The 12,250-nt window shown below is 54.4% G+C and overlaps 1 protein-coding gene across 2 annotated transcripts in view; it reads right to left on the minus strand.

Annotated features, from left to right (window-relative positions):
- The window catches only part of SZT2 (SZT2 subunit of KICSTOR complex), a 53,211-nt gene that overhangs the window by 22,552 nt on the left and 18,409 nt on the right, over positions 1 to 12,250 (minus strand). For both annotated transcript variants that reach the window (XM_070404953.1, XM_070404952.1), the window contains exons 8-33: positions 9,898 to 10,108; positions 9,510 to 9,680; positions 8,831 to 9,065; positions 8,517 to 8,646; positions 7,548 to 7,690; positions 7,163 to 7,315; positions 6,906 to 7,020; positions 6,508 to 6,725; positions 6,192 to 6,407; positions 5,723 to 5,801; positions 5,414 to 5,508; positions 4,972 to 5,140; positions 4,662 to 4,776; positions 4,445 to 4,558; positions 4,062 to 4,232; positions 3,803 to 3,897; positions 3,455 to 3,578; positions 3,186 to 3,350; positions 2,892 to 3,096; positions 2,498 to 2,613; positions 2,130 to 2,376; positions 1,499 to 1,640; positions 1,265 to 1,357; positions 826 to 904; positions 423 to 716; positions 123 to 264 (exon numbers count right to left, since the gene is read on the minus strand). In XM_070404953.1, coding sequence (XP_070261054.1) covers positions 123 to 264; positions 423 to 716; positions 826 to 904; positions 1,265 to 1,357; positions 1,499 to 1,640; positions 2,130 to 2,376; positions 2,498 to 2,613; positions 2,892 to 3,096; positions 3,186 to 3,350; positions 3,455 to 3,578; positions 3,803 to 3,897; positions 4,062 to 4,232; positions 4,445 to 4,558; positions 4,662 to 4,776; positions 4,972 to 5,140; positions 5,414 to 5,508; positions 5,723 to 5,801; positions 6,192 to 6,407; positions 6,508 to 6,725; positions 6,906 to 7,020; positions 7,163 to 7,315; positions 7,548 to 7,690; positions 8,517 to 8,646; positions 8,831 to 9,065; positions 9,510 to 9,680; positions 9,898 to 10,108 — 4,037 coding nt within the window. The remainder of the gene's footprint in view (positions 1 to 122; positions 265 to 422; positions 717 to 825; positions 905 to 1,264; positions 1,358 to 1,498; positions 1,641 to 2,129; positions 2,377 to 2,497; positions 2,614 to 2,891; positions 3,097 to 3,185; positions 3,351 to 3,454; positions 3,579 to 3,802; positions 3,898 to 4,061; positions 4,233 to 4,444; positions 4,559 to 4,661; positions 4,777 to 4,971; positions 5,141 to 5,413; positions 5,509 to 5,722; positions 5,802 to 6,191; positions 6,408 to 6,507; positions 6,726 to 6,905; positions 7,021 to 7,162; positions 7,316 to 7,547; positions 7,691 to 8,516; positions 8,647 to 8,830; positions 9,066 to 9,509; positions 9,681 to 9,897; positions 10,109 to 12,250) is intronic.

The raw sequence follows: 12,250 nt of genomic DNA on the forward strand, positions 1-12,250 counted from the left end.
AACTAATATCCTCCCAAGACCTCCTCAGCAATCCTTTCTTGAAATATTTCAAGTGTCCCTAGATTCCTTAATGGTGCCCCTCCCCCAAGGCCCAGGTCCCCCCACCAAACATGCTGCCACACCGGTGGTGCTGAGGGTCCGAGGTCTGGGGGAGCTCTACTTCCAGCGGCAAGGTCAGCACAAAGACATCCAAAGTGACACTGAGGTCCCTCAGGGGTACTCGGCCCCCAATTGGGGGGCCCTCCAGACTGGAAAGCACCTGGCCTGGGAGAGGGGAGGAAAGCTAGGGGTTACTGAGAACCCTAGGACAAACATAGATTCCAAATTCTCAGTGCTAAAGAGTTATAGCCAAAGACTCTCCCCAAGCAGGCAGGCAGGCTGTCCTGGGACCTGTGGCCCTCCCCTGGGCACCCCCATCTCACCCAGGCAGGTGGGCAGGCTGCACACGGGTACTGAACTGTGCTGCCCACGCAGCCGCACAGAGCATGTGAGGTGCAGGAAGAGCGGTGGCAGGTCATGCACAAGGCTCTCAGGCCCAGTGGGTGAGTCGCCCCCAAGGATACTGAAGGAGTCTTCATCAGGGTTCACGGTGTCTGCATCTGATAGCGAGGTGGAGTCTAGCCCAGCAGGCCCCAGGTCCGGCTCCCGGCTCTCGCAGTATTCTACCTCCAGCTCTGGGTCGCTCTCGGTGACCACACAGCAGGCAGATGTGTCTCCTAGAGATGCAGGTCTCATGCTCAATAGGAAAGGGAAAGGCTGGCCGTGGAGGCCCCTGAATCCTGGCTTGAAGCAGCCTTCCCCACCTTGATCCACTTCCCCACACACCTTCTTCTCCCATGAGTTCAGCCTCTGAAAACTCCAGGTCACTGACTTTTCTGTCTATTGTGTCCCGGGGGCCCTCATCCTGGGCAAAAAAAAAAGGAAGAGACAGCTTGATCCAAGGCAGAGCAAGAGCCACATCCAGGACTCAGGGAACCCAGAGTCAAGAGGATCTGAATGGGCCCAGCTTGTGTGGCTCAGTGTTGAGCATCGACCCAAGAACCAAGAGGTCACTGGTTCGATTCCTGGCCAGGGCACCGTGCAGGAGGCAGCCAATCAACGATTCTCATCATTGATGTTTCTATCCCTCTCTCCTCACGTCCTCTCTCTCTAAAAAATCAATAAGAGCATATTTTTAAAAAAAGAGAGAATCTGAGTGGGCCAAGTAGAACCTCTGGGGCTACAGGTCGGGGGTAGGAGAAAGGTAAAGGAGAAAGCTACTCACCTCTCGCCTGCTGGATGGAGGGCAGTAGAAGAAGTAGTGGGGATTGGAGGGCACTGTGCGGAAGTGGAGACCACTAATCTCCAGGAACTTCTCCTGTTTGGGGGTTAGAAGGAGGCTAGGATGTCAGCCATCCCTCAGAACACAGCCCCTACCCTACAACAGACACCTACACCCTCAACCCAGGAGAGAATACTAACCCGCTGCACAGGCAGGACTCTGCTCCTCTACCCTTACCTGGATGAGGCTATGAAGGACATCATGTGCCTCTCCTCTGAGCTGGCAGACGTCTGTCAGAGAGATCTCCAGGCCAGGGTCTGGATTGCCAGGCACACGGGTGCTCTGAAACTCAGGCTCACTTAGGTCCTCGGTCTCTATGCTGAGTGGGTGGGGTGGGGGGTGGGGGCATTAAAGTTTTAAGAACCATCTCCTGGAAGAGCCTCCTTCCCAACTGGGAGCAGCACACATGTGTCTGCCTGTCTCTAGGAAGGGTGAGCTGGGGACTCAGCAGTGGGCACAATAAAGTTTTTGCTCCTATGAAACTCAAAGTAGTTCATGGGCATCATTGCTATTATATGAATGTTCTCAGAACAGCTTCTACTTTCACTGATAGCAACTGTCAACTCCCTACCCCAACCCAGCTCAACACTCCACACCAGAACAGGAGACAGGAGAGCCAAAAGGGAGGATGCTCCCCAAGCCAAATGGGAGAAACTGGGCAGGAGGCAGGACGCCAGCAACAAAGCACTACTGCCTCTCACTCAGGTGCTTGGGTGCCACCTTGCTCGGCCATTCCCTGGGATCGAAAGGTCCCAGTTTATTGGGACTTTGTGTGCCCCCTTCCACGTTATTCCAGGACAATCCTAACCTGGACTCAGAAGCCAGGATAGCTCGTTCCCGAGGCTCAGGGGCCTCCTCGATGCTGCTGCTGAAGGGACCAGGACTGAGAGGACCAGGACTTGGGGGTGCGTGAGGCAAACCCTGAATGTGTCCACAGAGAGCGAGCAGAAAAGGGGTGATGTCTACTTCCTGTAGTAGCTCCTCACAGGCATCCACTGCCATCAGCAAGTCCTGGGAGGTCACACTCTGTGCTTGCTGCAAGCTCCGGAACAGCCCTGACAGAGTGGAAGGGCCCTTGAGGGTCAAGCTCTGGAACTGCCTCCCCAGTCCCCAGTCCCCAGCCCTGTAATCCTCATGTCTCCTCCCTGATGCTCCCTCCAGTGGCCTCCTGCTCACCACGGACGTAGCATCGCTGAGCATGCTCCTGCAACAAGGCACAATGGTTGGCTGCCTCCTTGTATCTGGGCTCCATCCAGGCTGAGGAGGAGGAGGTCTGGTCGAGAAACTGAGTCCTAAGAATGAGAGGGAAGTGGGAGTTTGGCCAACTTCCCTAAGAGGCACTTCAGACTCACCGTCCAGCCACATTCCAGTGGATCATCCACCGGTCCCCGCCAAATGTATTCATGGCCCCGCAAGTTCAATGATTTACTGAAGGAAGCCCAGCAAGGAGCTGGCAGGACATGGCTAAGCAGCTGAGCTCCTGGCAGACCACCAACCTGCCTGTCCAGACCTGAGTGTGTACCTGAGCCCTGACTGGGGGATGATCTAGGTCAGTGTTAAGGGCACTCACTGAAAGATGAGGTCTCGGGGCGCCTGAGGGGGCTGCATGCCAACCATTTGCTCCCTCAGCGCTTCCAGGGCACAGCTATAGATGAAGACAGGACATCGGGCCCGGGGCCCATCTGCACCCTCCGTCTGTGGAGCCTGACGCCCAGTGTAAGCCTGGAGGTCCCGATGAAAAGGTGGGCTCAGCTCTCCTGGATTCGGGGCACTGTCTATGGGAAGAGGTGTCACATGATCTTCAAGCCCTCTATTTGTTCCCACTTCTGCTCCTGCTTAACTGACTTAAGAGGCAGCACCTTACCATAGGCTGGGGTGACACTGAGGACAGGGACCTGGGCCTTTGGAGCCCTGACCCCAGTCCCTCCCAGAACTTTCAGGCTGGAGACCCCACTCCAATCCCCGAACTTGGGCTTTGTCTCTTCTTGAGAGGGTCCCTCTAGGCCATAGGTGGCCAGATGCTGGACATCTGAGAAGTAAAAGAGAGGCATCAATCAGAGCTGCCTGGCGGCCCAGTGAGGGAGCTCAGGGTTTGTATCTGAGGGGCTAGTGAGGAAGGTCAGTGGTTGGTACCTGAGAAGGTAGCTGGGAGGAATGTCAGAAATACATGTTGGGGGGTCACAAGCCTTGCATAGCAGCGCCACTGAGGGGGCTGGGCCGAGATGAGAGGCTTGAGAGTTTCAGGAGGGCCCACATTCTGTAAGACAGAAACAAAATTAGAGCAACCTGTAAGGCGCAAACAACCCCTCTTCCTTCCTCCACCCTGGAGGGTATAGCTTGCAAGATCCAGAACCAAGCTGAATGACAGCATCCTGTCACCGGCAGGAGGCCTACTGTCTCCAGTGACAGAAAGTGGGGGATGAATATGTGGTGATGGAAGGTCAGTATGAAAAGGGCTCAAGGACGTGAACCAGTGCTGACCGTGGCAGGAAGCACCAAGTCTCCAGCTGTCTGAGTGCAGCTGACGGACTGCTCCTTCAGGATCCCATGGCCCCCCACTGGTGGCCCCTCTGGACCTGCAACGAGGATAGAGATGAGTGGAAGAAGGCAGTACCAGCAGAGAGGCGAGGCTCTGAGGTGAGGAGAGAGGGAGACCAAAACCCAAAGACAGAAACCACCTGTGGGATGGGGGTGAAGGGGCAGGGCCAGAGTCATATTTGGGAAGAGGTGGGGAGCTTACCGGGACTGTAGCGGGTCCGCCGCAGCACCTCACTCAAGAAGGTAGCCTGGTCAGCGGCGCTCAGAGGGATCTCCTGGTCACTCAGCTCCTGCCCCAGGCAGCTGTGCAGCAGGCACAGCACCATGTCGTTGGCGGGACAAGGCCCCTCGGCGAGAGGGACGCCCTCTGGCTCTGCCCGACACACACTCCACTCAGCACCAAGAGTCTCCTGCTGCCCAGTGCCCCAGCTCAGCCCCGACCAGCACACCCCTCCTGCAGTTCCCAAGCCTCCTCTGGCCCTATTACTCATCTGCTGGTTCTCGGACTCATCTGCTCTCTATGCTCTAATTCACCCAGGCTTGCTAGCCCTCTAGGTGTGGGTGCGTGGTACAGAGTTCACCCACCTCTAGAAAGCAAAAGGAAGAACATCTGGAGCTGCTGGCACCGAGGCAACAGTCCCATTAGGTCAAAATGGAAAGGTATTTCATGGATACAGGCATCTCCTCGCTGGTCCAATCCTAAGAGGGAGGGAAGGAAGACAAGACCCACGTTGAGACCAGATTTTCTGTCTGTGCTGCCTTCGCCCTACCCACTCCCCTCAGGAGCCCCTTCCCTACTGACCATCAGAGACCCTTGGCTCTGGGGGCAGGGGACTCCATTCCTTGCTCTGGCACAGCTGTATCAGGTATTCAAAGCTCAGCATTGAGCCTATGCAGGCAGCATCTCGAGGGTGGAGCTAGGGGAGGAACAGCAGAGGTCAGGGGTAAGCCCCTCTGGTCCCAGACACCTGGGCCTCCAGCTCCCAAGGAAGCCCACACGGTCAGACACTCAAAACACAGATTCAGAGGGATGAGAAAGCCCAATGGCTGTGGTACTCCCAAAGGGAGGACCCCCACCTATAAGGGGTGGGGGTATTGCTAAGGTCACTCACAGCTCTCGGGATCTCAGAGTATGTCAAGTCCTGGAGATGCTTCCAGCAATCAGAGCCGGGTCCCACTCGCCCACACTGAGGCTCCACCCACACCTCGGTGACCAGATTGAGCTCCGAGTCTCCCTCCAGGGCCTCCACTTCCACATCGTTGTCATCATCTGTTGAGAAACTAAAGGAGGAAGGGGCCTGAGCCTGTGATTGAGAAGAGTCCAATCCACAACCCCATGGTTGGAGTCAGTCCACGGAGGGCAGGAAGGTGGTGGAAACACGGGGCAGCCACAAGTCACATGTGGCCTTACCAGACCTGCGCCTGCCTGATGAAGCATCTAAAAACAGCACCCTCTGTCCCAACTCCCTCAGGTATGGGAGGCAGAGCTTCAGGGGACAGCAGGGAGGAGGAGGAGTGTGGAGAGAGGCAACCCTCTGAGGGGCCAGGTCTCACCTGTCCTTGGTGGAGGTGGAGTGTGGGGGGAAGAGGATGTACTGGACCACACATGTGTGCCTCTCTTCCACTGCAGCCTGCCCCGGAGGCTCGTTCTGAGGGTAGATAGGATGGGAGATCCTGGGCAAACCCCAGCCCAGACAGAGATCTGGCCCCACCCAGCTCTGGCCCTCAGAACTTTAGTCCCCTTGCCACACTGTCTGGGACTGGCCTCGGGTCCGGTCCAGCAGTTCCAACCCAGCTCAGAGGTCAGGGCCCCTGGGATGGTGACAGGCCTAGGTGGAAGGTATGATGAGGGACAGCACCTACCTGAATGGGAAGCTCCAGCACCATGTTGATGATTCCTTCCCCACTGCAGGCGAAGTGGAACCCTTCAGAGAGTCGGACTCTGAAGCCCCATAAAGGTGGGGGCAGGACAGGATGAGATGGGAGACACGGTCAGAGTATACATCCCAACCCCATGCCACTTATGCACCCACTTTCTAGCAGCCATCTAGGTAGACTTCAGTGCTGGTGGCCTTGCTAACACTAGTGGTCCTTCTAATGTAACAAGTCCAATTAGGACCAGAGGCCTAAATAAGAAGAGTGGAAGGAGGCGGATGGAGGGCAGTGGCAAGCCCTGCTCTGTGCTGGATGCTCTGCATAACAGCAGCAGCAAAGAGATTGAGGCTTAGAGATGGGCAGTGTCTGGCAGAGACTTTCTGCCAGTGGCCTGACCCAGAGTCTACACTGGCTCTCTCCCTTGCCCCCAGTTGTTTGGCAGGTTCAGGTGACATACTCAGTGAGGATGGAGAGGAGCTGGGCAATGGCGCTGAGCGGCAGTGCGGGGGCCAGTCCTGACGGGACGCTCCAGAGCCAGCGCTGATGGTAGAGGTAGCGGGACAGCGACGCTAGGCTAGAAGAGGCTGAGCGGCCTGACACCAAGGGCAGTGGGCCTGGTGGCTCCAGTGTCAGCAAGAAGGGTGCCCGGTAGTCCAGGGGCAGCTTCTCATACCTGGGAAGAAGGGGCGACTCTCAGTCGATTGCTGCATATACCCAGCTAAGCCACAGCCTTCCCATGTACTCCAGGCCCCAACCCCACCCTCGGTACCAACCTGATAAGTAGTTTGTCCAGTGGCTTATGCAGGACCACAAGGCAGGGCCGGTCAGAGAGGGCCTGCTGTGGCCCCAGCAAGGGGGGAGACTTGGAGGGAGAGTTGCCCCCACCTATGCCCCCCAGCCCTTTTCGTTTCACCTTGGGTGTTGGTTCCTTACTTTGCACTCGGTGGGGGAAACGTAGCTTTAGGATCTCTTCCTGCAAGCCTGACACAATCTGAGGAAAAAATGCAATTAGATTCTCCTACTCCCAAATCCTACAAGTTTGGTAGAAGGGGCCCACAGACAAGGTGAGAGAACCTTACTTAATCTGGGGGTTCCTCTCGCTATGCCCTGGCCCTGTGGGTTTGGGGAGAAGGAGCCAGTCTACACTCCAGACTCCTTGGGGCCAGCTCACCTTGTGCCGGGCCTGTGCTGGTGTGCCGATGGGAAAACCCAGGCGAAGAACCATGCACGGGGCCTTGGAAATGATGCGGACCATGTAGAAGGAGGAGGGGGGCTGGTCTGGGGCACTGAGGAGAAATGGGAGTCAGTGGGCAGCCCTAGGTTGGCTGTAAATGAGTTTAGGAGGAAGGAGGGATGCAGTCTGGGGTTAGAGGAAGAGACATGAGTTGAGATGGTGGGGGAGGAGTGAAGGAACATCACTTTGCCCACCTGGAGAGCAGCTTCACATAGGAATAGCCCTCAACTAGCACGAAGCTGCTCCAGTCCCGAAGCAGAGAGGTCAGCGAGGAGTGTGAGATCCTGCACTGGACAGTGCTGTAGCGGCCGTTGCTGCCCGGGGTATGCAAATGCTTGGGGATTGGTCTGGGAAGAGGGGTTAGCATTGAGGTCAGACCCCCCAGCTCCAATCTGAACAGATTACTACCTCTCTCTTCTAGGACCTATTTGAGTATATGGGGCTAATGAGCAGGAAGAAAGGCCATAGTTTTTCTTGGCCACAGTTGGTAAGGGCTCAGCTGCTGCTCCCCTTCCCCATCTTCGCTATTTCCTCACCCCTGCTCCACCATCCCAACTATGGTCCTAAGAGGATACTCACATGTCATGCTCCAGGATTAGCACTAGGCGATGCATGTGCAGCCAACGCTGCCATGAATTTGCATCCATGGACAGCACTGGCTTCCAGTAGGCAGCAAACTGGGCATGGGATGAGTCGGACCCACTGTGTTGAAGGGAGAGCACCTGGCGGGGAGGGGGGGGGGGGCGGGGGGAAGGACAGCCCTATGTGAGTATTCATAGAAAACCAGGGTACAGCCTCCACACAGTGCACAGAACCATGGAGTTCACAGGGTCAGAGATAGCAGTGGTTTAAGACTAAAGGGACTCATAACGCAGCCTGGGCTGGATGTAAAAACTGCCTCCAATGTGAAGGCTAGATTAGGATGAATGAGCCCAGGTGAACTTTTAAAGCTAATTCCAGGCAAAAGATGAGTCCTGCCACGCTTCTCTCACTGACTCTGGAGCAAAGCCACTGAGTGTTGGCAGGACCTGAGATGAAGCAATTGCTCACTAGCATAAGGCCCCTGGCCTAGCCATGTCAGGCTGACACCCGGGGACTGAGTGTGAGGAAAGCACAGGACAAAGAGGCTATGGTCTTCAGGAAGTGCACAGTTCACAGTAGTTGTTAATGGTGAAAAATGGGTGGCAGGGGGAGGCCAGAGTATGCCAGATGGAGCCAGATGGAGATGGGGCAAGGGGGAGGGGGAGGCCAGAGTATGCCAGATGGAGGTGGGGCAAGGGGGAGGGGGAGGCCAGAGTATGCCAGATGGAGGTGGGGCAAGGGGGAGGGGGAGGCCAGAGTATGCCAGATGGAGGTGGGGCAAGAGGGCTCGCAGTCCTGGGGTACCACCACCTAGACAGCCAGTGTCTCTCTACAGATCCTCCTCCTTCCCCAGGGCCTTGGAAGGAGGAAGGAGAATTGCTCTCAAGCTTAAGAGGTTCTGGTTTGGGTGCCTCGGACTTGAGAGGGTGGGCACAAAATGAGGGTAATGAGATCAGAGGCACTCACCGGGGTGGTGGAGCCAGGAGGGATGTAGAAGAGTGGCACTCCGCTCTTGGTGCTGTCCGGAAGCGTGAAGTGTTCTGGGACTGAAGAGAAGGACTGGAGGTGGGCCAGCATCTGGTCCGTCTGGTTAATGCTGCAGGTGAAGGGCCAATCCTGAGCCACAACTGACTCTGGTGGGTACAGAGGGGAGCCCCTAGGGACAGGGGACCCTGGACACAAGCCTGGTGCTCAGGGTATCTCTCTTCACCCCTCAAGTTCACACATCTGCCCCTCCACACAACAAATTGCATCACTTAGGGTGCAATGACCTCACTCACCTCTGCAGCGTGTTCCAGAACCGCCGAATAACGTGGGTGCGATACAGTGAGCGAATGGGTTGCCTCAGCGCACAGGACACATCATGTAAAATGTCATAGCCACCTTCCATTGTGACTTCCACCCGTGTTCCTCGAGGGCCCTCAGGCTCCAGGGGCCAGGGCGCCACAGCCACATACTCAATGCGCATGTTGTGTTTCCACAGGAGCACCAGCTTCACCTCCAGCTGGGACCCTCCTGCAGGGGAAGCAGGAGGGCGAGTTAGGAGAAGCAGGCACAGGACTCCAGGCCTGGGACTGATTCCTATCTGAAACTCCCACCTACCTCATGGAACTCTAGCCTGGCCAAAGGTTCCAAGCATGGTTCCCTAATTTCAGGCCCCACAGCCTGCCAACTGACACAAACAAAATTTTGCGGTAATCTGAAACAAAGCCAAGTTCAGGATATCACACCACTCTCAGGTGACTCGCCTGGGGCAAAAGGAGATGGAGCTGAGCAGATAAATGTTAAGAGAACCAAGCCCTGAAGGCAGTTCTGAACCCATTTGTCTCAAATGACAAGCAGAATCTTTCACATGACACTTCCGTGTGTGATCCGTGTGTCCTCTGTTTTGTTCGGCAGGTCTTCTCACACTCAAGTCTGAGAGACTTGTGGGATACAGCAGGGCCTAGGAACACTTACCTTTGGCTAGTGTGACCTCTCGGACACTGTAGCCCTCTCGAAGCCGTACAGACACGGTGCTGACCAGGTCGGCTAGCACCTCCTTCTCAGTGTGCTTCTTCCGTCGAAGGGCCAAGGCAGGGTTGCTGCTGGCAGAGACCAGGTGCTCATTAAATAGTCGGTGCTGAGAGCCTAGTGAGGATGGAGAAGGGTACAGTGGTTACCAGTTAGTGGAGAGAGATATGGGAGAGGGGCTATGCTGAAATCATGGGGAGAGAACAGTACCAGAGTAGTTAGCCCTAGTTATATTTTCAGTCCCCCAGAAACCCACATCCTAGATAGATTCCCGTATCATCTCAGCCCATCTTACACTTGCCCATTGCCGCACCTGCCCCAGTCAGCCTCTCACCGCAATAATATTCAGGGTTCAGGGCTTCCCCACTGCGCAGGAAGGAGTAGAGGAGAAATGCCCGGTGGTAGACAGTCAAACCCAGGTTGCCTGGCTCAGGCTCCGGACAAGTGGACAGGTAAGAGCCAAATGTTGCCATTGCAATGAACTTCATCAATTCCACATTGGGCACGTGGCCAAAACTGCAGTCATAGGAGTAAACTCCTCCCACCTGGAGAAAGTAAGCAATTGGAGACCTCGCTCAAAAAGAGGCACCAGAGAGTGAAGTACATATAAGAGCGGAAGAGAATGGGTTGGTGGCTGCTCCCATCCCCTGGACCACGGTGTGAAGAGTGGGCCAGTGTTCTCCCAGGACAGACGGCTGTTACTTTCCTTCCCTGAGCCCTTCTGCCTGAAGCCTGTGCCATCAGGTCACACCCTTCTTCCTCAATCAAATACCAGCCTGCCCCCATTCATTAAAGATTTTGGCAACTGGTTCACTGGTTTCTGTCACCATCCTGAGAGACTTCAATCTCTCTCTAACAAAGTGCTCCTCAAACTTTAGGGTGCATACAAAATACCTGAGGATTTTCTTGAAATGCAGTAGGTCTGGGGTGGGGCCTGAGATTCTGCATTTCTAACAAGCTCCCTGGTGATGCCAATGCTACTAGCTAGCCAATGCTGCTAGACCATACTTTATTTTAAAAAATATTTTTATTGATTTCAGAGAGGAAGGGAGAGGGAGACAGAGACATCAATGATGAAAGCGAATCACTGACTGGCTGTCTCCTGCACGCCCCACACTGGGGATCGAGCCTGCAACCCAGCATGTGACCTAACTGGGAATCGAATCGTGACCTTCTGGTTCTTAGGTCGACACTCATCCACTGAGCCGGCAGGGCACAACCTTATCCCTTTATCTTCCATCCTTCTTCTCCTGCTGCTCTTTGACTTTATTAAGACTGCCAGGCCTTGAACCTCTGTTCTCTCCAAGTGTATCACCAGCCTCCTCATCCTCCTTTCTCAACCCAGTCAGGTCCCTATGTTCAAGTAACTTCATCAGCATAATTTTCAATTCCTTGGCCCTCTGCACTTTTTTCCTGCTTCTACCTCAAAAACCCAAGTAGGATCTAGCCCTAAATTGGATGCCAATGGATCCCAAATGGAGAAAAACACATAGTTGTGTTGGTTGATACTACCTCAAAACATATGACACCCAACCCAGCTAGTCCTTCAATGCTGTCCTCAATATTGTTCCTTCCTCCCACCCTGGCCTCCTTTCCCTTACAGTATTCATCTTCACCTTCTACAATCAATCACAGGCCCTTGGTAGAATTTATCTACGTCTTCACGTCTATCCTTCCGCTTTCAAAGAAAGACTTGACCTTCTCCTGCTCCTCAAATGTTTCTTAAGTCAATTGCCCTCCTGTCAATTTAGGGTCTTTACTTTATCAGGCTTCCTTTTCTTTCCTTTAGTTTCAAGCTGTTTCACCATGGATCCTTAGAACATGCTTAAGCCTCTAGCTTAAAAAGCAAACAAAACAAAACAGTAAAACACCCCTCTCCTTCCACCCTGTACTTCCCTCTGGCTATTGTCTCACTCTCCACTTGATCCAAATAGCCAAATTCTTTGTGTCAACACTTGTCTCTACTTCCGTCTAGTCTATCCACTCTTCAACCCACTGCAATCATTTCCCTCAACATCTCTTCACTGAAATGGCCTGAAAAAGATCCCCATGACCTCCTAATCACCAAATCCAAAGGCACTTTTCATTCCTCATTTTACATAATCTTTCTGCTGCATCTCACACTGTTAACTACTCTCTTCTTCCCCAAACTCTAAATTCTCTGACATCAGAATCTCCTGGTTCTCACCTGATTATTTCCCTTCATTGTATGCTCAGCCCTCTACCTATGAAAGACCTTTAAACATTAGTGTTTCCCCAGGTTCTTCACTCTCTAGCTCTCAACTAGTGCAGTCTCCTGAGTATCAGATATACATATCCAACTGCTAACTGCTATGAATAGCAGGCACTATTTAAGTAACTAGAGGCCTGGTGCACGGATTCATGCACTGGTGGGGTCCCTCGGCCTGGCCTGTGGGGATCGGGCGAAACTGGCTCTCCAACATCCTCTGAGGAGTCCCGGATTGCGAGAGGGCAACGCACCCTGGAATCAGACTTTCTCCTCTCTGGTTCCAGGTGTGTCACCCGAGAACCACAGCTGCCAAGTCACCACAGCTTGGCAGCTCCTGCATTGAGTATCTGCTCTCTGATGGTCAGTGTGCATCATAGCTACCAGCCGGAGCGCCTGCCACCTGGTGGTCATTGCGCTTCATAGCTACCAGTCGGACAGTCACTTGGCTTTGATATAC

Source organism: Myotis yumanensis, unplaced genomic scaffold (genome assembly GCF_028538775.1).
Source record: "Myotis yumanensis isolate MYYU_CA2020_CCGP unplaced genomic scaffold, mMyoYum1.0.hap1 SCAF_2, whole genome shotgun sequence".
Lineage (NCBI taxonomy): Eukaryota > Metazoa > Chordata > Mammalia > Chiroptera > Vespertilionidae > Myotis > Myotis yumanensis.